At 36.7% G+C, this 25,029-nt stretch overlaps 1 protein-coding gene across 1 annotated transcript; it reads right to left on the bottom strand.

The window, feature by feature from the left end:
• Positions 1–2,343: 2,343 nt before the first annotated feature.
• On the bottom strand, positions 2,344–24,542 carry LOC143560781 (11-beta-hydroxysteroid dehydrogenase B-like). Its single transcript, XM_077049002.1, has 6 exons — positions 24,360–24,542; positions 22,571–22,763; positions 17,097–17,182; positions 16,871–17,002; positions 3,047–3,211; positions 2,344–2,482 (listed from the first exon to the last, which is right to left on the bottom strand). The coding sequence occupies exons 1-6, from the start codon at positions 24,540–24,542 to the stop codon at positions 2,405–2,407; spliced, it is 837 nt and encodes a 278-aa protein (XP_076905117.1). The 3' UTR covers positions 2,344–2,404.
• Between the last annotated feature and the right edge of the window lie 487 nt (positions 24,543–25,029).

Below are 25,029 nucleotides of genomic sequence, written 5' to 3'. Positions count from 1 at the left end.
ATTGTTGGGACTTATATTTTAGACCGACGCGTCGAATTTATATGTGGGTGAAAAATATATTATTTGATCTCAGCCAAGGGTGGATGGCTTGAAAACCAAGTCATGCTAGACTAGTATAAATAGATGTTTTTATTCATTTGTCTAGCATGAGTGACTGTATTGTGTATGTGTGAGATTTAGGGTTTTATCCCTTTGAGAGAGTCTTCGCCTCCAGGATGAGCTCTCCTGGTGGCGGCTGGTATTTCTTAATCGATTGTATGTATGTATGTATGTATGAGTGGTTCATCTTTATGAGAATCATTCGACTAATATTATCGTACTACCATTTCTATCTTGTTTGTGTTTTGATTACAATTTTTCATCCTATTATTGATTGTTAATCAAATCAGGCTCTCTCCCAATACACCTCATCCGTCCAATCATCATTCAAGAGTGAATACGAGTTAGATTTGATCCTAACCCTAGATCCGAGCTCCACCGATAATACCGACTATTCACGCTTCCGCACCGGGGCTCGGTTTTCACATATAGCCTAGTATACTACTGCCAAGCCCAATACGTAAGCCCACTAAAAACACAGAGTTTTCGGTGTTACATGCTAACCGAACCCAAGCCCATAAGATCAAGTATAAACCATGTTATAAGCCTAGCCCAGCATACGAAAAAGAGGGAATCTGTAAGTGCATGATTTGGTGTCCATAGCCGATCGAATAAGTTATAGATAGTCTAGTATATATGTTTAATGTAATATGGCCATTCGCTATGGATTGTATAGAGAATGGGTCCATTCGTTATAGACTAGGCTATTCGTTAAGTTAGGAGCCCATTCGTTATGGTGATATAACGAATGGATGCTCATTAGTTAAGTTATAAGCCCATTCGCTATGGACTGTATAGCGAATGGAGGCCCATTCGTTATGCAATTTAACGAATGATGGATTATCTGTTAAGGTATTACCATTCGTTATGGAGGGATAACGAATCTTGTCTCGTTCGTTACTACTGTATAATGAATGAGGCTAACTTAACGAATGGGAGTTGATGGCCTATATATAGGCAGTTCCTATTCATAATTTAGAAGGGATCCGAGCCGAAATTATCCATGTGTCGTTACCATGCAGGATTCTGTCTAGACTTAAGTTATTCATCTATAATGTATTTCATCCTTAACATATAAAGTATTCGTTTAAAGTATCGTCTCGTGTTAACGTGTTGATATATCAATGTTAGCGGCTAGATCTTGTCTCGTAGTGTGTTTCAACATGAAGTGAAAAGTTTGAATGAAGAAGAGACTCTCTTCTTTATTTTATACAAGTGTAAAACTACTGATAAGCTAAAGGTGACAGTGACAGCTAACAAAAACGGTTACAAACTACAGATGAACTTATTACACACAATTGTCCATAGAAAATCTTATGCTAACTACTAATCTTTGTTAAGCAACAAATGTTTGCTCCATCAGTTGTTTGTCTTTAGTTGTTTGGATCTTCGATAGTTTGTAGAACAATTGTTGTGTCTTCAGTCCTTTTATGTCAGCAGTTTACCAGGTCAGTTGTTTGGAGAAGTAGTTGTCTAAACTTCATAAAGGAGAAAATTTTATTTTGAGCCATTATTTGTCTTGTATTTAGTCATCAGTTCTTTACAAGGTTCAACTATATTTATGGTTACCTTGCTTGAGGATAAACAAGGTTCAAGTGTGAGAATGTTTGATGGTCTGAATTAATATATGATATTTTTATGTTGAAATAATGGCACGTTCATATTCCTCTTGATGAAATAATGTTATTAAGCAATTGAAATTAGTTTGCAAGAATTACAGAGCAATTGAAACTAGTTTGCAAGAATTATAGATGACATGTCTTGTATGTTAAAAAACTCTTGATTTTATCATTAATTGATGAATGTTGTTCATACAACTTTATAAGTTTTAATCTAGATATAGTTAAAAATAACTCTTGCATGCTAAATGAAAATTGTTTAGCAACATATCCTTATGTTTAGATTTGAAAAGAGTGAACATTTATTACGAATCGACTTTAGAGGTTGTAATATGCTGAAAAAGTTGACCAAAGCAATACACATAAATCAAATCTTAAATAATTCAAACCATCTTAAAAATTTTAACATGATCACGAATTGAAACATGGATGTACATAGACATTACTTCCCATGTTCATTCACCAAGTTGAATTCAAGATGACAAGGTGTAATGGACATTCTGTTGGCCCCCGATGAGTGAGTGGTCAGGTTGGTGTGGAATGTGATTCAAAAATTGGTTTTCCAGTACCAACGAAAGAAGTTGTCCTCTTACCTTGGAATGATAAAAACAAACTGAAGGTCCATCTCAATATATCCGGCGCAAACACCTTGTAAAGAAGAAACACATCATACCACCTCGGGAACTTCACTGTGTGTCGCCTAGCACAGCTGCAGACACAATCAACTTTGCAAATTCTTCAACTGAACCACCCGAAGCTTCAGTCTTGGATTATAAGAAACCAACACGATGTAAGTATCTATTCAAGGTTAGGTAACGAGTCAAGAAATGGTAATTTAGTACAGGGATAAAAGAAGCATCTTTTTGTCACTATTTGTGGATAATTTATATGTTATATGATTTAAGAAAACCTACATTTTCGGGCAGTTTCGACCTATATTTTTTTCTGTATTTATTTTTTGTCTGACTCAATTGAAATAGAACATAACCTGTTTCAAGAGGTGGTAATTTCGAAAGGTGCTACAATTATTTGGTCGTATAATACTACAAAACAGTATAATTACTGTATTAAATATGGTTTCACAAATTATGTGATTCTATATTTTTTTATATTTTTTATTCATTAAAATGAAGTGTGAGGTTTTTGTGAATAAAAGTGCACCTAACATGTTTTCATTTTAGTTCTCCTGTAAATTTACATGAACGATTAAACTAGCCTAAGAGTAAATTACTAAAAAGTAAAAGGGACATCTTTACTTCCAAGATTCATGAAACACAAGATAATTAGCATTTGGATAATTAAAATAGGGCTATCTTGACAACTCTTACTTCTCTTTCTTCCTTCCATTGCATTTCCGCACCTTCTTCTAACATGAATTTCCCACGGGTCAACTCCGCACCAATCCAACCCTGTGTAGCAATAGTGATACCGATGTCACCTTCCAATTCTAACCTCAATGTTTCGTAGAAGTTAACTAGAGCGGCTTTGGCTGCCTAGTCAAACCAACATTAGGATGAAAAAGAAAATAGTCAATATATGCTTTTAAGGAAGAAACAAGAAAGATAAATAAACAAATAAATAAAAAGTTGTTTTGATGTGATTGCACTAGCGCTTCTCCATTGGAAGTAGTTTTTACATTCACTATCTTTCTTGCATGAAGATTTAACATTCACCAAAGTACCATGGGCTAAGCCTAGCCGATACACAAGTGCTTAATCCAAAAGCACGAGCTAAGCCTTGACACACAACCAAAAGTGAAGGTCGGCTACTTTGGTGAAGACTAAACTTGTCTATTTTTTTATTACCAGAAATTTTCCATTTCATTATAATTTACTATAAAACGATTACAATAGAGTGGCAGGCAAACGGGCAACAAGCTGCGCCACAACCTCCTTTTGAATAGCAAAGTCAATCCTGCTAAAAACGAAGTTTTGGGACCTAGAAGCTGAAAAGGTTCGGTGTACGACGCGCTGAACCCTACTCAAAAATTTCACAGCCTCTGGGGCCAGGAAACCAAATGTATCAAAGGCAAATGGTAGAAAGACATGTTGATTATCTAAACAAGCTTTCTCGTGTTTAACAACTTTGCCCGATTCAGCCTTCAACGCAGCCTGACCCACAACAAACCCACGGTCCATGAGCCCAACAAGAGGAGACACTCCTGTAAGATCCACACAGGCATGTTTCCCCCAGTCCACCCGAACACAAGAATATCAGCTGTCGTAAAGTGGACCTCCCTTCAAAAGGATCCATGAGAAAGTTAACAGGGGCCTCCTTTTTAGCAGAAATCCCTGCCCGTTTAAGAACATCACACAGAACATCCCTAACCAAATCATGTCTGTATTTAAAGCCAGGCAATTCTTTGCAATGCACCGCATGGTCACCAAAAGAATCCAAATAGACCTTGCGACAAATTGGGCAAGGTTCATCAGTCGGGAACATAGGGATCATTAACCGGTACTTAAGGATAGCCCGATACTCCAAACCCAACATACGTTGGCCTAATCCTTCAATGGGGATGGCCGTTAGAAATTCCTGAGCCCGAGGAGCCCGAAGGCATTCAAACACCGCCTTTTGGCGAGGGGATAGATCAAACTTCACTTCTAAACTCTTGACGATTCCACTAAATAAGGCACTCGCCAGAACATGTTGGGCTCTAGGGGGGCGGTGTCCTTATTAGAGAACCCACTAAGATCAAAATCTGGAAGTGAAGTACGTAAATGATCCATCGCACACCCATAATCAGAGTCCAACCCATAAATATCACAACCCCGAAGAATATGGTCTTGCAAACACCACGACTGTGCTCTCGAAGCCACAAAAGCATATGTAGATACATCCTTGGCCGAACAGAGACCCAAACCCCCATAACGGGTCGGAATTGATGCCAACCTCCATTGGAGATCCCCAAAGAACGGACCTCCACAAACCACGATGTCCTCAATCTCCCTTCGAAGACCATTGTCAAATATAGAAACAGCTTCCCCCACATATATAGGTTGGCACGTTCTCAAACCGAACAAAAGCTTGGCGACTCCCATACATGAGCGAAGCAAAAGAAGCTCGCATTGAGGATCCCGAAGTCTTGGGAGACAGCTCTTCAGTTCCACAGCGCTAGATGCCCTTTTCATAGCCAAACTGCTGATAAACCCCGCATCCCGGCTTACAGCACCACCAAGGAGTTTCACGCCAATCACCGGCCTTCCAATCCCGCAAGGGAACAACCCCTCCTGAACCTTCACCCCATTGCATGTTGGCCAAAATAACTCTGTTTTCTTAACGTTTAATTCAAGACCCAAACGAGGCCCCTCAGACCTGATAATATCTAATACTTTCGCCACCTCTCTAGTATCCCCGATAATCGTGCCATAATCCAAGTACCAAGCATGAAAGAGAAGCTTGCACCGATCTCTGATTTGGTGAACAATTGGGTGCAAAACTAAGGCAAAAAGGAGAGGCCCAAGAGGGTTCCCCTGTTGAACCCTAGTGGTGGATTTAATGTAAGTATCACCCACATATAACCTAGCCGACTGCCCATATAAAAAATCCACCCAAAGAGAAATGGAAGGACATCGACTCCGTACCTCGTGTTGAAGGGTCGTCCTACATACTAAGTTGAAGGCATTGGAGAAATCAACAGTAAGCATAGCCAATGACCCATACGAATGAAACTGATTCAGAAACCTGTTCGCGCTATGGAGCACGGCCTCAGCCCCACTGGGGACTCCCACCCCAAATTGAAAGTCACCGAGGTATTTAGCCATCTCCTTCACGACACCCCTCATAGCCACCTTAGAGACCAACCGCCTCCAAATAGCCCCAACGACAATAGGTCTAATCCCATTGTCCGGTTTAAGAAACGGCGAAAGTGGGGCAGACGCAACAAACTTTGCCAACACCTTAGGACACCTTCCCCCCAAAAACAAATTAACCACCACAGAGATAGCCTTGAGCAAACCATCCGCAATCGGAGACCCCTCTCCGCACAACGCATCTAAAATGTGTTGGGCTCGCAAACCGTCCCGCCCACACGAAGTCCCTTTAGGGAAAGATTTAATGCACCCAAGCACACTATCAACGTCCACGACAAGGGGAGACTCAGAAAGCAAGGAAGCAGGCATAATCAAAGGTGCCATGATGGGATGCTTAGACAACAAAGCGTTCAAAGTATCCTTACCGAAAGGTGCAACCCTTGAAGAGCATAATACCTTGACCACAGCAGTGAAATGCCCGTCCGCAACTTTCTGCAAACATTGTTTAACATTGGCGCCCAACCCGGCGTTGTTAGACTCGGGGACAAACGCATCACCACCTAGGGCATCCCCAAGGGGTTGGTCAAAAAGCGATATAAGGAGCTCAAAGAAACCGTCACGGTCACCCCAAGCGGATAGCGACCGTTGAATAATTCGGCATTGCTCAGACTTTCTATTGCCAGACCTGCGTTGCTGACGATTAGAAGGTCTGAAAACTCGTAATGTGCAACGTGGTAACAACAAAAGTTTCACCCACGCCTCAACAGACTCTAGCATAGCCGCCACCTTACCCAGAACACCCACTAAGGCTTGGGAAAAAGCCATACAACAACTATGAGGAATGTTTTTAACAATCGTAATAGGAAGAGTGAAGACACGCTCAAGGAGAGCTACATCCACCTCCACCCTTCCCACCACGACGACTTCCCTCCCAACATGTGGCTTCGCAATCCCCACTATAAATTCCTCCACATCTCCTGTGACACACTTGTACCAGACCGACTCGTCATCATGATGGCACCCCCGACGGTGAGCATGTGACTCCATATACGCTCCACACATCCACCTACGCGAGACCTTTAAAGCCTCACCAACCGAAATAAACAAATCCAAATTCGTCGAGATCGCCTCTCATAAGGTCTCTTTCTTGTCATCCGATGACAAATGAAGCCGCTTAATATGTGCGGCCAATCGAACCCCCTTGGACCCTGGTAATCCATCCGGGCAACAGTGGAAGCCTCTAAACGGACACGGCCAAACAACTTCCTCGATAACCCCGGTCATACCACCCCCGCACAACAAAACACCCCGGTAGCCACGTACAGCACCAAGAAAAATAATAATAAAACAAAACTCGAGTTGAGCTTGAGGAATGAACACCCGAACGAAATGGGAAGGAGGAGAGCAACCACCCGTTGCCCTCCCCTCCTCAAAACACCAAAAACAAAGATTATTTCATTGAGAGATTTTGTCGAACACCTGGCGGGCAAACTATTATCTTCAAAATTTTAGTTGATGATAATTCCTTTTGAATGTACAAAGTGAAAATGGGAAGCTACGATATGAACTTAGAAGCTGAAGAAGCTCACTGGATAATAATAATAATAATAATAATAATAATAATAATAATAATAATAATAATAATATTAATGGAGCAAAAGGTCAGAAGCTCAATAAGATCATCTGCATATCGGGTGATTGATTTGGAGCCTAAACTTGTCTATTTGATATGCTAAACATGATTATTTGCATAATTTTCCCTAGATTTAGGTTATGATTCATTTTTAACGAGTAAAATGCGTAAATAAATATATTCCATGAAAAGTGAGGTCAGGTTGGTCGAAAATCGTATTTTTAATGCATAAAACATCACAAATTCAGATTTAGTGTCACATTTGAAAAAAGGGGAAAAACATCAACATGATCCTTCTTTCATATAGTTAAAGGAGTTGAATCGTACAAAGTAATAATGGCTAAGAATGAAAATGATTTTTGTAATCATACTTTCACACCCTAAGACCTACTTTATTAGAATCTAAAATTTTTTTAAACAAAAAAAGGGTCCTCCTAACCACACCGCACACCCCACTACACGCTGCGTTTAGCCCTTACCGTGGCGGTTTATTCGACGTGATTGATTTGACGACGTTGACAGATGATTTGATTGGTGAAGTCTGTCGTTGTCCTAAAACACGCCGTGTTTAGACCTTAATGTTGCGTTTACAACCATCAATTATTTAGGTTGATTCCCAGACTTGTGGTGGTATACATTAGCTACATTACATACAAAGTTAAACATACAAAGTATACATTAGCTAGCATGAAAAACATAAATTAATTGCTACATTACATACAAAGTGTCTAAATTCCCAACTCAACAAAATGTCTAGGATGTTTGACGGTTATTTTCCGAGCCCGCCGAGGACAAACATCGAGGCAAGTATTCCGGATTTGAATCTTGCGCCGTCGGAGTTTGTAGATTATAACGGGGGGGCGGCGTTACCAAATTTGAACCAGGTATCGTCACATGTTTATTTGGGTTACCCGTCGTCATTAATTTTGGAAATTAGATTTGTTAACAATATATTTTGTTTGGAATATTTTGTGCACGATCAACCGGATTGGTATTTGGCGCCTAGCAGCAGTTCGTACTTGTCACATCCTGAACATGATTACGGTCAGCCATCATACCATTTATCAGGAGACCCGCATTACGTTGCCCAGCCTTCGTACCATTTTAATACCGAGGAGCCGTATTCATGTAGTCAACGTTCGTACCCATTACCAGTAGGTGATGCGTATCGGTCACAACCAGAACCAGACCATATTCTTGAAACCCCCCACAAGAATGTTGATGAAGATTACGGCAGACATAATTCTGACGACGTTGGTGATAATTACATTCGCGAGGCTAGGGTGTCATATAAAACGGATATCATACGAGCCAATTTGTTTTGTTTAATAAAAATATTTTGTAATTAGTAGTTGGCTTGAACTTGTTTTAAATTTGACGTTAATACTGTTTCAGTTATTTTCTTCCCGTGAGGAGCTGGAGGAGTGGGCGAAGAAAAGAGGTCGGGAGCATGGGTGTGTTGTTGTTCTCCAGCGGTCTAGGCCAAGAGCCGTGGATCTTGGATGCAATCGCGGCGGCGAACCAAAACTCACCGCCACAATCAGGCGTGCAGGCAGTATAAAGAAGGGTTGTCCGTTTAAGCTAAAAGGAAGGCACAACCGTGTTGGTAATTTTTGGAAGCTTGAGGTCGTAAACGAGACGCACAACCACACCCGTTCATCTTTAAGGAGGGTCACACGTATCTAAGGAGAATGACTGACGAGATGGTTGATATGGTTGCGATGTTACACGCGGATGGCTTGAAGACATCAAAAATAGGTCCACACCAATCGTCGCTCCTCGTTGACCGAGATCTTTTTTAAACATCCCTTTGATCTCACAAGAAAGGCTATAAATGACGAACAAACATGTTCATCATGTCCGTGTTTGAAGAAAGGCTCCAAAATAACATCTACACAGCCACCAATATCCGCTTGACCAACCGAGCTATTTTGAGCAACGAAACCATATTCTGTATTATTTTTGGCATGGTATTATGTCTAGGATAAGGAATTAAATCGTGTTGTATGGGTGTGGTGATGTATGGGATTGACTAGTTTTGCACCTAGCTTGTAGTTTATTAAATGTTTTATAGATGGTTTCTATCGGCATTTACCTCTGCGTTAAGAACTCACCTCGACGTATATGGGTAACATGGAAATCTACAAAGTATCGGAAGTGTATTCAACCTCTCTGCAAAGCATGCAAAATTAAAGTCGGTCTTACCCCTACGTTTAGGCATTACCGCGGCGTATAACACCTGATAAAGCTTGAAAATCCTGTAACAACTATGACGACTGAAGCAACTTATAAAGTGTCTGCAAAGCATGCATAAATAATGTCGGTGTTAACCTCTACGTTAAGTGACAACCGCGATGTATAACGATATCATCGGTAACACTTACCGTCCCTTAAAGACCTTAACGCGCCGAATAACTTTTGGCTATAAAAACTACTACCATCAACCATTTACATAAACACCTTAGTCTACCATATCCCCCTAAAAAATGTTTCTTACCAACGATATTTCCTTCTCGACCTACAATTTATTCAAAAATCATCGACCATGTTTAAATTATTCAAGCCAATATGCTTAAAACCATACAGTGGTTGTATAGACGTTATTTTGTGGTGACATGTAGTTTTAGGGGTAGCCGTGGTAAGTTGGAACTCTTAATTAGTCCACCGTCATATATCCCATCAGTGCCGATTACAGGCACATTAAACTCCATTCTACCTTGGAGCGGGGAACACCACGCACGGACCAGCTCAAACTACCTACTACTTCACAAAGATGGACCAATGCTTTTAATGAATTCGGTGCCACCTCAAAAATACTAGCATGAAGTGATCTCACATGGAATGCTACCATCTTACAAGTGGGATATATGTTGGGTGATTTCTTTTATAAAACAAGTAGCGACGTACGGATTGCAATGTTATAACATAATTCTATTTGATAAGATGATATCACTATGCCATATAGTTGTCGTGTATGTGTTATTTTGTAATTCTATTTCATCCCCTCGTTTTATATTTATTTTAACATATAATTATTAAAATTGTGTTTATAGGTTACGTGGAAAATTGTGTATAAAACCCCGAACCCCCTATCACAAGAAACCAAACACTTCTAACATATTTTTAATAGGATCGGTTTATAATTGGATCCTTTTATTTGAAATCATGGACTTGATATAAAAAAAACAAAAAAACAAAAAAAATACAACTTGTATTAATTAATTTAAGACAAACGTTATATCATACGATATATATATCATAACTTATGGATGTTGGTTGGATGAAAATATCATTTATATTTAATTTTAGTTATGAGATATTTATTTCATTATTAAAAAGATTATAACAATGAAAAAGAAATAAAATTACCCAAAACTGGGCTGGCCAGGGCTCGAACATGCGTCCCTGGCCGGCTGAGTACATAGACGCACACCTCACAACCAGCTGAGCCAGGGTCAAATGTTGATTAAATCATAACAACATAAATTTAAAAACCAATTATCACTTAATTGATCTTAAACCCTAACCATTAAAATCTTTCAATCCAATCTATGTTCGTTCAATTAAGTTTAGGGTTATTGTAGGATAGGTTAGAGTGACCAGAAGGAATGAATCAATTACCATAAACTGAGACCAGAAGGAATTAAAATCATTCAATCTATGTTCGTTCAATTAAGTTTAGGGTTACTCATATACGCAATAAGCATAATATTGATCATGGTTTCCAAAACTCGATTGTCGGTATGGCCGAATTAGGAATGTATGTTATGATGAATGATTTGATTCCAAAATTGAGGCGAGAATTAAGGTCCAAGATAACAAAACGGGTCGCGGGTTGTCAAATGGATACGGGTAAGGGTTTATGGATCAAAAGGCATAATGTAGCAGTTTGGTCCCTTGAATATAGAGATGGAAGTAAATTGGGGTAGTAGTTTATGTTTTGGTCAAAAATGCCAAGATTTAAAAGTTTATAAATTTGTTTTATATAATTAATTAAATAAATAGTTAATTTACTCGATAAAAGCGGTTTTTCATTGATTAAATTCTCTAAGAAAATCAAAATGGGTCGGGTTACGGATACAATCTTAATTGGAATTTTCGAGTTGTTACAATAATATCGTCTCATTTCCGGTATAAAATAATTATATACAAAGTATACTAATATTACAAATGATGAATATGACCTTGTTTCAAACGTTTCGTCTTTTACGTAATATACAATGATAATGTAATCTTTAAAATGTGAAATATAATAATAGTCTTACACAAGTTACGATTACATTAAAACGAACGAGCGACTAATTACAAACTACTCCTAAGATTTTTAAAATAGCATCTACACAACAAGAACATTTAAGACAATTGCTTCAATTGTCAAAATCCGCCTGCAACCTTTTGTTCACGATTAATAGTAATGACGCACACCAGTCATTACTCCTAGCTGACCGAATTCAAAAATCCCTTAAACCTTTTGGGATTTTTGGGACTGTTGGGATTCATGAAGGGGGGCCTCTAGGCACGTTCATCCCCCTCGTTTTATATTGATTTTAATAAAGACTACAAAATAGCATCTACACAGCCACCAATATCCGCTCGACAAACCACGTTAAACTAACCGACGAGACTGTATTCTATATTAATAATAATGGACTCCAAAATAGCATTCACACAGCCACAATTATCTTCTTAATTTCAGACCGAATTTATCGTGGCTGTGTAGATGCTATTTTCGGGCTCCATCGTTATTAGTTTCCAGGGTAATATATTGATGAGCGGACTTAAATCGTAGATCGATGAGACCGTTTTCTATACTAATAATAATGGACCCCAAAATAGCATTCACACAGCCACAACTTTCTTGTTTATTTCAGACCGAAATTTTCATGGCTGTGTAGATGCTATTTTCGGGCTCCATTGTTATTATTTTCCAAAGTATTACAGTAATGTATGGGTGGGTGGGGGATTAACAATTTTTTTTTGTATGGAGCCTATAGATATCGGGTGTTTATATAGTGGTTTCTGTGGTCTTCTACACGCCACGGTTCGACCTTAACGGTGCTTTATGAAGGTTACTCGAAATCCCAAAAAGCTATAAAAGACTGTCAACCACTGCAAGAGGAGCGTGTTATCCGCCACGGTAAGCATTTACCGCGGCGTAGGATGATGATGTTGATGATGAAATTGTTCGTTTATTTGTTCTAAGGAATATAAATGTTTTTTTAAATGATTTTTATATTAAATATATATTGTTTATTTTTAATTAAAGAAATTATTCTAACCTATTATAAATACTTTTTTAAAAACATGCAGAACAATTATTAATAAAAATATTTAAAACTTATTTTTAAATTGGTGGAAAATAGAGATATTAGTTTTATAATAAAAATTGGGTTTGTTGGACTAATTTGTATGTGAATGAAATTAGTCTAAGAAATTATAATAATGATTGTGGTAGATGATATGATGACAAAGGTTGCATAAATAATGTCGGTCGTTCTCAATTGTGGTGGATGATATGATGATGTTCATGATATGATGATGATATTGTGATGATGACTTGATATGAAACTAATATTATGATGATGCTGATGATGATGATATGATGATGATGCTGATGATGATGATGATGATGTGATGATGATGATGATGATGATGATGATGATGATAATGATGATGATATGATGAAAATATGATAATGATATCATGATGATGATGATGATATGATGATGATGATGTTATGATGATGATGATGATAATATGATAATGATATCATGATGATGATGATGAAGATGTTGTTATGATGATGATGATGATATGATGAAAATATGATAATGATATCATGATGATGATGATGTAATGATGAAGATGATGATGATATGATGAAAATATGATAATGATATCATGATGATGATGATATGATGATGATGATGATGATGATGATGATGTTATGATGATGATGATGATGATGATATGATGAAAATATGATAATGATACCATGATGATGATGATATGATGATGATGATGTTATGATGATGATGATGATATGATGAAAATATGATGACATGATGAAAATATGATGATGATGATGATGATGATATGATGAAATATGATAATGATATCATGATGATGATGATGATGATGATTATGATGTCACAAACGATGGTAGCATTCCATGTGAGATCACTACATGGTTGTATTTTAGAGGTGCCACCGAATTCATTAAGAGCCACGGTACACCCTCGTTAAGTAGTAGACAGTTTGAGGTAGTCAGTGAGCGGTGTTCCCCCGCTCCGGGGTTGAATGGAGTTCACTATGCCTGCAATCGGCCCGGATGGGATTGATTATGGTTAATATAATTATATTTACTCATTATTCATATTTAGTCGGGTTAAACGGTATTTACATAGTCGGGTGTTATTGAAATGACTCATATCTGCAGCGCCTTATTTTTTTATTTCCAGTTTTTTTCCTTTTTTTTACCAAGCAAGTTAGGTTATTTATTTTTACCCAGCAATAACAAACAAAAACATCACACAACTTCCCTTCCCCACCACAACTGCAGGTCAAACCCTAAACCCCCACCACCGCCGCAGTCCACCGCCGACCGTCTCTCTTTTAGCCAGACCTACCGCAGCCTTCCTTTCCATCCCTATTATCCATCTCTCCTTCACTCCAGTCTTCACCAATAAGGTATGTTTTAATGTTTTGTTTCAATTATTATTTTTATGCTTACTAAAATTACAATTAGTAACAATGATTATGTTGAAGTTTGTAAAATGATTATGTTGAAGTTTGTATGGGTTCACTCTTGTATATATTAGAGTATTTAATCGGGTTAGGGTTTGATAATCAAGTTATATAGGTTTACTTGAGCGGGTTATTTAACGGTTTGGTAATCAGGTTATAAAGGTTTGACAATCATGACTGTGTTGACCTTGTTAGACGACTCAAATCGGGGTGTTCAAGACCCGGTTTTGACGGTTTTCGGTCAACCCGAAGCCAAACGGTTTGGCATTAACCAAAACTAATAACCGAACCATTGAGATTTAAAACCGAACCAAACCGAACCATTATTAATGGTTTGGTTCCGGTTTGGTTTCAAGGTTTCGGGTTTATACAATGCACCTTTTTTTTAATAAACTTAAAGAAATAATATATATTATGAAATATTAAACAGTTAATATATACGATTAAATCTTTCGTCCGGTACGGTTTTATACCGTCGGTTTGAAAATTTGAAACAAAAATCTTATTTGTTTCAAATATCCATTAACAGTTGTGTTTATTGAGAAAACTAAAATGTGGCTTTTAATTTATATATGATAAACCGATGGACATCATAGAGGAAGACATCATCTACGAACAGGATGAGGAGGAGGAGGCTGAGCAGCGGCCAAGACGGAGGCGGCGGAGAGAACAGCCGCCAAAACCTATTGAAGGGGATGATGTGTTGGTGAATTACCCACACACCCAGTTTGTTCTCGGGACACTCGAGCACGACCGGTACATCTAGCTCCGAATGATGAACCCTATGCCGAATACCATTTTAAGCCTCAGTTTTATGGAGTGAGTTGGTGAGGACAAAAGGATGTTAGAGTATGTCGGCAAAGACACGGCGTGGATGAGGATGTTTACGATGAACTACCCCGCACACCGGGAGCTTACGCTAGAGGTTTATTCGACATTCCGTTTCAGGTGTTTTTCTTTTTTACTTTAACTTTGTTTACCGCCCACACATTACTTTAATATATTCAAAACAAATTGTTTATTTTATTTCAGGCCACGGGAGGCGGGGAGGCCAGAGGTGCCGATGAGAGATCAGAACCCGGAGGGTCGGGCGTGGGAGGTTTCGTTCAAGATGTTTGGGGTCGACCGGTACTTTTCATTGGAGGAGTTCGTCGTGGCGATCGGCTTTTACACCGAGGAGGAGGTCCGGCAGCCGATCTACACCGCGAGCGTCCACAGGGCTGCGGACGATTATCTGCGCGTTTGGTGGCGCGCGATTGCGAGTAAGCCTTTCCCTAAAGGTAGCCAAGAAAAGGCCTCATGCATCATTGACCCGTTGTACAGGTACGTGAACCTATGTTACTTTACATTACATTACATTGTAATATATTACGTTACATTATATTATATTTACCTTATATTATATTTCTTTGTGCAGGTACCTACACAGGCTGATAGCCTCGTCAGTACAAGGTCAACATCAAGGTGCTGACCACTGCAAACTCTCAGACTTGTTCTTTCTGCGGTGCCTGTTGACGAAGATCGATTGCAACCTCGCCCATGGCTTCCCCTACTACATCGCCACATACCTCCACAAGCAGGGAAGAGGGTCGTTGCTCGGTGGCCCCTACGTGACGCGTATCGCGCATTATTTGGGACTTGAAACACAGCTAGATACCCTTACGATCCCAACAGTATCCCCCCGCGAGCTCACCCGTGGTAGCGCCCAGGGCATGCGTAGTGTTCTCAAGTTTAAGGACCCCGACGGGACAAGAAGAGACCGTCTCGTCACGGACTTCGGTATACCACCATACATACCGGTGCCATTAGTCGAGCCTCCACCATTGATTGCCCCGGAGGTGCACGTCGACAACAACCACGAAGAGCAATCGGGGGACGAGGACAGAGGGGAGGGGGAGGATGAGGCGGCGGATGGAACGGAGCAGGTTCAGGTTACTTTTATAACTCGTTTACATTTATTTGTTTATGTCTAAATATTAACGTTTAATTCTCATTTTAATGTCAGCCACGAGTGCCGCAGCACGCACCACAAACCTATCGCGCTGTGCGTTTAGACCACGCCACGGATGCACGATTACGGAGAGTAGAGGCCGCGGTGCAACGGATGCAACGTCAAATGGATTGGATGATGGAGAGGGAGGCCAGCCGACAGCGCGGTGAGGATTACACATTACCTCCCCCACGCTTTGATCACGAGGCTAGCACATAAAGGGGCGGCGCCTAAGCCTCAACCGACGGGGACGAAGACGGGGACACGGTAGTGTAAATATTGATTTAGACTACTTTGTTATATTCTATCAAACTTTAATATTTTGTATGTTATGAAGTTTTTATGAACTTGTTATGGAACTTGTTATGAACTTTTATATTTTGTATCACATGGTTTTATGTTTTTTATGCTTTCTAATATTGAAAGGTTACAATTTTTGAAATCCAACCAAGTAGTAACATAAACATGATCATAATATTAGTTTAACTACATAAACAAAAAAGAAAACGAGGAGAGCTTTGATTCCAAAACACCAAAAATCTAAGCGAAATGAAGATGTATAATACATATAATAATTTTTTAAACAAATAACCAACACCTCAAATTATAGACTAAAATCACTTATTTAATTATATATTTATTTAAATATATATCATTTTTTATCATAATAATCATAATCATATATTTAAAACAAATTTATATTTAAATCAAATTCTAATAATTATCAACTTAGGTTAATACTAGTAATATTATTATTAATGATAATAATATGCTGATTTGAAACCGTGAGATGATAGTTGATTTGATTGATTGACCACACCGCCGCGTTTAGCCCTTACCGTCGCGTCTTGTGCAGTTTTCTAACCACACCGGCGGTGTGGTTAGAATTGCCCCAAAAAAAAGCCTTGTGTCCCGTGGGTCAATTTAAAAACCACATCTTTTGACTTGTTAAACCTATAACACTGTTTTGACCTTACCCAAACCTTCCAATATGACACATATCGTGTTATGTGGACTCAAAGGTACTCACTGAATATAAGCTCATCTGAGGGAGAGGTAACCAGTTCTCAACTGTAGCATTAACTACAATTCGACCACGAGCTTGTCTTAGATAAGGAAGAGCTGCATAAGTAGGATACACGTTTCCCCAAAAATTAATATCCTGAAATTTAACAAAAGCGTTGGATGAAACTCTTCAACTAAGAATGTTATATTTGTTAAAATCTCGCTAAAGCTCTTTTGAGTTTAAACCATACCATCAACATAGGGAAAACCGATGCATCATTTGCTTCATCAAAATAAAAGGTATACCCTAAACTTGTCGAGTTTACTAGATGATCCACTGCAAAAGTAAAAATAAAACAAAAGTGATTCGAAAATTTATAAGTTTTAAAACCACATGGCAAACATCGTATCTCATTTCTATAAAGTCTTGGATCATTAAAAACCCTAATCGCAAAAACTTTCAATCAAAAGTTAAAATTTTCACTATATAAGGTTGGTATCACATTCAAAGTTGAAAATTGTTTATTAGTCTCTTATAGGTTGAACTTTAGGGGTGTTTAGATATTCTTTTCTCAAAGTTGGTTCGACTATAATATGTTGAGCTTGATATGTCTTTTAGGGTATGTTTTATGTTGTATTAGAAGTGATTCTGCGATATGAATAATAATCCTAGTGAATCAAATATTAATAATAACTAAGCAAGTTAGGATATTCCTTTGTTAAAGTTGATTCGACTATTATATGTTGAACTTGAAATATCTATTATTAGGATATTCTTAGGGTGTGTTTGATATCGTTATTAAAAGTGATTATCTATATTATATATAAAGTAGGAGTGACGGGCAAAATTAAGAGTGTAATTTTAAGAGTTTTACAGCTCATAAAGCACATGTTACTAACTTCAAGATGGGCAAAAAGGTCATTGTAACATCAAATATTACGTGTTTTCATATTAATTAATTTAAATAGTTAAAATTTTTACCCTTAACTTATAGTTACCTTTTGTAAATTTTAAAGATTCTTACGTGATTGTTCCCTCATCTTTTTATACTCAATTTGACAACTTTATTTAAAATTCTTATTCTTTATGTTTTTTTTTTCATATATTATAGCATAAAAACACTAAACTTACCATTGAGACGTGCATATTGTTTGCAATGTTTCGATGCAAATTTTATTCAGTTCCAACTTATATTGATATAATGTACAAGTCTACAGTGTAATAGTATACAACTCAATTAAGCATTATTATCATATGGGTGATAATTACAAACTTTAAATTACACCCCTAGAATAATTAGTGAACTGGTTTTCCCTTTTGAGGCTAAAAAACTAAAAATATTTATTAAAACATAAATCTAAATCTTATAATCAGAACTGACGTCAAATGAGATGCATCATATTTTCACGTATTTAGTTTTACTAAACATAATTAAAGCCATAATTAAAGCCTGATAAACCGAAATCACATTCCTTTTCTATATGTTTAACATCAAGTTTATTATTTGTTATATAATCAACATGTGAAACCTAAGCATCACATCAATTATTTGTTATATAATCAACTTATAAAACCTCATTCCACTTTAATTCATATATCTTTTGAATAGATGAAACGTATGATATTAAAATGATTTTATTTATTTTTCCACATTTTTTGCTCATAAATAACTAAAAAGAATTAGAAAAAATCATAATCAACTAGGGAAACATCCCGCCGCATTGCGGCGCTGCAGCAACGCGAATTCAGTTGGTGTCGGTTAAATTCGCTACGACACCGTCACTAAATAATAATAATAATTATCTAAAATTGTATCGGCACATGTACAATTTGTGACAAAAATGATACGAACTTGGTTACGATGTAGCTTTGATCCAACATATTTAAAATAATGGTTGCTCGATCGTTAAAATTCCGGGCATTATGACGATTAGTCGATGCGAATTCGGCCGATATAGGATTTGTTTATTATAGTTTCAGATATAAACCCAAATAATAAATTCTTGAATTTAAAATATTTATAACAAATACAATAATAAAAAATGCATAAAAAAACAAATACAAAATAAGGATATCAAATGGGAAAGTACTGAAAAAAAAAACAAAAAAATTGCTGCCTAAGGATATCAAATAATCAAATGGGAAAGTAGTAAGAAAAAAAAACATAAATACACTGCCTCATATGGGTCTCGAACCAGCAACAATGAGCCATACAGTTAAAGACCAAAAACATAAAGCAACAACCATCCAGCCACACAATCATGATTGTTTAGCCAACAAAAGGATTTGAATCAATATTAAACAAAACTAATACAATATTCAAGAAAAAACCTTGTGGCACCGACATTCCATTCTTAATATATGCTAGGTAACAACTTGCCGCGTTGCGGCAGCGCATCGACACGAACTCAGTCGGTATCAGTTAAATTCGTCACAACACCGGCACTACAAGTTTTCAAAACGATTTCGGCACACGTATAACTTATGATTAAAAATGACATTAATCGGTATCGGTTTGGTTCGTTATGGTACCTAGTAGAGGCCGATAACAGTAGCAAGCTTATGATACAAAAAATTAACATATTTAAAACAATGTTTATTTGATGGGCAAAACTTTTGTCCGACATTGAGGCTGGAATTGATATGAATTCAGCCGGTTTCGAAATAAACCCAAAACAACAATTTCGTTCTATTAAATTATTTAAAACAAAAAAAATACAAAAAAATATATAACATAAAAAAAGAAAAAAAAAAAAAGCAAGTGCAATACTAAAAGGAAAAATTCTATAAATTCTTGCACCAAAAAAGGGAAACCTTAAACAAAATACAGGACTCGAACCTGTGTTGATTGAATGGTTGTGTTTTTACACACGTTATAGCTACCAACACATCAAACAATCACATTTTTATTGGCATCACAATGATCTAAGAAAAACCCTTAACAAATCTAATAAAAAAATCAAAATAAAACTTTGTGGCACCGACATTTTAATATTTATCTATATGATGATAGGTACTACACTGGCGCATTGCGCCAAGCTTATAAAAAGCGGCGTGTTGCGGCGGTACACCGACACGAATTTGGTCGATCACAGTATACGGCACCGAAACTAAACAAAAAAATGAATTAAGTAGCAAAACCCGCTGCAAACAAAAAAATATTTGGGATGGGGCTGCGAACCTACACGAATTTGGTCAGTATCGAAAGTGATGGCAATAAAACAAAACAAAAAAAACTGCGACGAACTAAAAATAATAATAACCAACGCATTGTGGTCGCGAACCGATGCGAATTCAACTAATTAACTAACGATAATAACTAAAAAACAAAAAAAAATTATTTAATAATAAGAAGACAGGGTGGACCACTGAGGTGTTGTGAGTAGCCTGTTAACGTATAACAAGATTAAGATATACAAAAGTAAATTTGTTAAAACGTCGTTTATAACCTGTAAATAAATAAAATGGTTAAAACTCCGTTTATTCGATCGGTAAAACCCAGGCATTGAAAAACTTGAGCGTTATCGGTTCAGGGCGTTGCGGCGGTACGTTGACGCAAATTGTCGGACCATAATTTAAACAAAAGGTAAAACAAAAAATACTCATTCGGTAAAATAAAACCAGAGTGTTGTCGGTCAAGGCGAAGCAGTAGTGAATGGTCCTGAATTGGTTAGTTTCGGTTACGTTTGTTACCGAAATTCTAAAAAACATAGACAAAGAAATTTAAAAAATGATATAGAATTATAGATATAAGCAACATCAAATGAGATTTGATCCTAAGTAGTAGGCAACCCAAACACACTCATATGCTAACACTTTGCCACCGAAGGAATCCTTAACTTTGGTTTGGTGTTGGAAATAGTTTATCTTATAGTCAAGACAATTTTTAAAAAAACATTCAGTGCCACCGACATTTAGTTATTTATCTATATATATATATATATAATATATTATAAAGATAATCTAACCAGTCATTTTACTGTTCCATTGGTTAAGTTGATTAAAAACATGACGAAATCAAAAATCAAAAAAACATGAAATCATAAATATTAAAACTATATATAAGTTTCAGAAATGTATAATCATTTAGAATAAAATTTTCATTTAATCGGTTCAACATAACATCATTTCGTTGATTAAATTCATTCATTTATTGATTAAAAGAACTAGCATATCCGTTATTTATTTGATAACCGCCATGGAAGCATCACACGTCTTTTCAAATTGGCACAAACAATTATATAACACACATTATAACGATTAAAATGCAGTGTTTTTCTTATGTTATTATGCATAAAAATGTTATCACGCTTCCATAGGAATTTGTACAAATTAGAGTTTTTCTTCGTATCACTTTATATTAGTCTCCTCATGGATGGTTCGTTCGAAATTGTCAAGCATATAAGCCGACGGAACTTGATTCCTTACCTCACACAAACTACCAGCTTCATAATAAACTAGACATCCTCATCGATGTTCCGTTCGAAATTGTCAAACAAAGTAACTTTCTTAAATTAAGGTATTTTTTTTCTAAAATTTTCCTAATCCATTCAATGTATTTCAGGTACCCAACAGCATGCGTTGAATAACTCTCTTACCATTAGATAAATGAGTCAGCTTGATATTTAATCAAGTCAAACTCGAATTTAAGATTTCAGCTTTAATTCGGAGCTGACTAGAGTCAGCGGGGTATGAAGTTTGAGTCGAGCTCTCACTTAGAGCCTTTAAGTGTTGTTACATGTTGCATCGTGCGGATAACTGACTAGTGTTTAGATTAGGGATGTTGCATCGTGTGAGTACCTGACTGGTGTTTAGATCAGGGATGATGCATCGTGTGGATACCTGACTAGTGTTTAGATTAGGGATGACATTCTCAGTTCCATGCCCAATTATGTGGTTAAAATTACCCATTACAAAGTCCATTACTCGAAATACAATCTAGCTCAAACAACTTCAAATATCATATACTCAACTAAATTTGTTTCATTCCATTTATTGATTTCAGTTTCTAACTACTTCGAAGCATCATTTTCAATAATATTTATACATATTATATTGATACATCAAGTTTTGATGTGGGTAAACAGGTTTAGGTAGTCGAATGAGTATCACCTAATACCATATAATTCGCATGCCCGTTGAATCTTTTTACAAATTAATTCCATGTCCGGATACAAGTCCTATTACCCTGTTGTAAGTGTTTTGAGTTTCCAACGGGTTTGGGTTCTTTTGTTAGTGCTAGTTAGAATTGATTGCGCTTTTCAAAGTTGCAAATGTTAGATTTCATATTTGTTTGATAGAGTATGGTAAGTTGGTAACTTAAATGACCAAAAAGGACACTTTTGTAAAGAAAGAAAGTAGAGGGTCTGTGAAATGAACATATTCAAAGGCAAATAAGTAACTTTTATTATTTTACTTGGACGAGGGGGATTTTTGTATTTATGGAAACTCTATACTTAAACCTAATATAGATAACTTATGATAATTAGTTGAGTGTGGTAATCGGTTACATTAAATTTATCCGTGATCTGCTACATAAAATTGGTTTAGAATATGACCACCCAAACATCATAAACCAATTGCAATCTAAAATCATAATAATTATATACTAAGTTCCATGATTTTGTTGATGTAAACTGAATATAGTTTTTGCATGTCAATGTATGGGAAACTGAATATAGTTTTTGCATGTCAATGTATGGGAATAATGGAGGATTAAATTACCTCGGCCAAAAACATTGATAGTCTCATTGATGAATCTCTTACAATCCTCAGCTATGACAACATCCGCAACCATTATTAACACATCCGATGCACCTAGTAAGCTAGCATTCTCACTAATCTCGTGCAATCGTTGTTCTCTCTGTGCAACTAATACAAGATTTGCTCTCTTCTTAGCATATTCATATGTGATTTGCTGACAAGATCAAATCGGGTTACTTGCATATAACATGGATATTGATAGATCACATACAAAAATGAATTTTAAATATATGATTGATAGAACAACAAAATAACATAGGAAACTCAAATATTTTCAATCAGTTATATACATATATATCCATAACATACTAAAGCACCTCCATGGCCATCTATGAGAACTCAGCTGCCCAAGGCAAGCACTAAAAAATGGGCCCTTATATATAAATCTTTTTTTGTAGATAAATGATAATTGTGATAAAATTAAACAAAACAAAATTCTTGTAGCAATAAACAAAAATATTCAGAAAAAAAAAATGGATGGGTTTAAGGTTATTGTTTTTTTTAAAATACTATATATATATATATATAACTTTCTTTTTTTTTTGAAAGTTTTAGGCCCTCGTCAAAACTGCCTTGAGTAGTCGCCTGTGCCACCCCTCCTCTAGGAAGGCCCTCGTCAGAACTGATCAATTTAATTCATTTTTATGTCCAAATTTTCACTTTTATCCAACAAGTGACTCCAATTTCTTCGTGTTCTAGTAGGAAAATAATTTATTTCTATATACCTTATTTTGATTATTTAAACTGAATGAAATTAAAATTTTCAAAACTCTATGACGTCTAGACAATAAAATCTTTTCATGAACAAATAAGTTAGAATTATTTTTGTCTTTATAGTTTTTCTTATCTGTCTTGGAATGGATTCATCAAAATGATTCTTTTAGGTTTAAGTGAAAAGGTCGACTTAGAGTCACGTCATTGTCACGTGTTACATATGCAGCACCAACAGCCCTTTTTGATGTAGTAGTTTTAACTAGCAATTAAGTTAAAGAAAATAAAAATAAAATGTTTGTGATTAGTTTATTTGAGGATGAACCCCACTACACCCTTCACCATGTTAAACCCTTGATGAATTTCTCATTTAGCGCTAATGTAGTGGTGTTGGGGGGCGTTAAAGGGTGGCATGGCAAGTGGATGGGCCCCCTTTAACCCCCACTACACATAGCCTAAGGATATTATGTATAGGTATATATCATAGCAGGGCTGGCTTTTAAGGACAGTCGAGGTGGTCGCAAACCCCGGCCCAACAGTTTTGCTAAGCCCGATTTTGTTAAAATAAAATTATATGTATTTTTATGAAAGAATAAAAATTAATTTGATATTTAAACTCAAACCACTAGCTTAGTCTAATAACAAAGAGTGACTCTTAACCAAAAAGTTATGGTTTCTATACTCATTTGATACATGTTTAAAGCTATTTTATATAAAAAGTTTTACACAGTCTAAATCAAAATAAAGAAAAGCAAGTACATTTAAAAATTTAATTGTTTAACCCTATAAAAAAAAACTTTTTACTTCAGACCCAAAATCTTTTTCGACTTCGTCCCAAAAACAACAATTCTAAGAGAGAGCCCGGTTTCCTAATACTAGTTTACTCTTAATATGACAAGAATCATTTAGTACACACCCACTATGCGTATTTCAAAATCACAAATCCTGTAAACAACTAGGCTAATCAAAAGCCCTTTATACAAAGTTAAATGAATTGAATACTTAATAACACATTAACACTGGCACACGTATGACGTACCTCTCCTATTCCAGAAGAGGCGCCGATGATAACGACGACTTTGTCATCCATGCAACATTCGGCGAAGAAGTGATAGTAAATCCTCTCACATGTATTGATGAACGTAAGCGCCGGCCATGCGAAGGCTAGCATCACCAGACTTGCATGCGGTACAGCCCGATCAAGCACGTAATTTATCACCATAATTAATGCACACTACAACTGATATATTACGTACACACACAGAGAGTTGAGTATATTGGATATTGAACAAAAGAGCACCTTATGTTATGGTTGTGGGGGTGTAGGTGGCAATCGAGTTTATCATGATGGATGCATCCGACCGACACTTGTCTTGGAGGTAGGTATGACATTGTAAGGCCCCGTTACCGGTGCCTCACATTTGGACGTTGGATTTACTCATAAACACAGTTCTATAAATCAGAGTTTATTAAAACTTCGCGGAATATCACTACTAGAAAATTGAACAATTGCTACCAAAATTTGTTACCAAAAAAATACGGTAGCAATTTTAGCGACCGATTTAGCAAATTTGCACCGTAAAGCATAGTTACTTGACACGGTAGCTAAGCGGTCGAAATTTTTACAACCGTTTATTTTTGGTGGCTAGGCGGTCGGAGTTTTTGCAACGGGGGCTAGGTGGTCGGAGTTTTTGCAACCATTTATTTTG

This window comes from Bidens hawaiensis, unplaced genomic scaffold, assembly GCF_021521415.1.
Source record: "Bidens hawaiensis isolate Kalapana, Puna unplaced genomic scaffold, B.hawaiensis_p1.1 tig00020445_1, whole genome shotgun sequence".
In the NCBI taxonomy this organism is placed as follows: domain Eukaryota; kingdom Viridiplantae; phylum Streptophyta; class Magnoliopsida; order Asterales; family Asteraceae; genus Bidens; species Bidens hawaiensis.
This window is presented reverse-complemented; position numbering and strand designations above follow the sequence as displayed.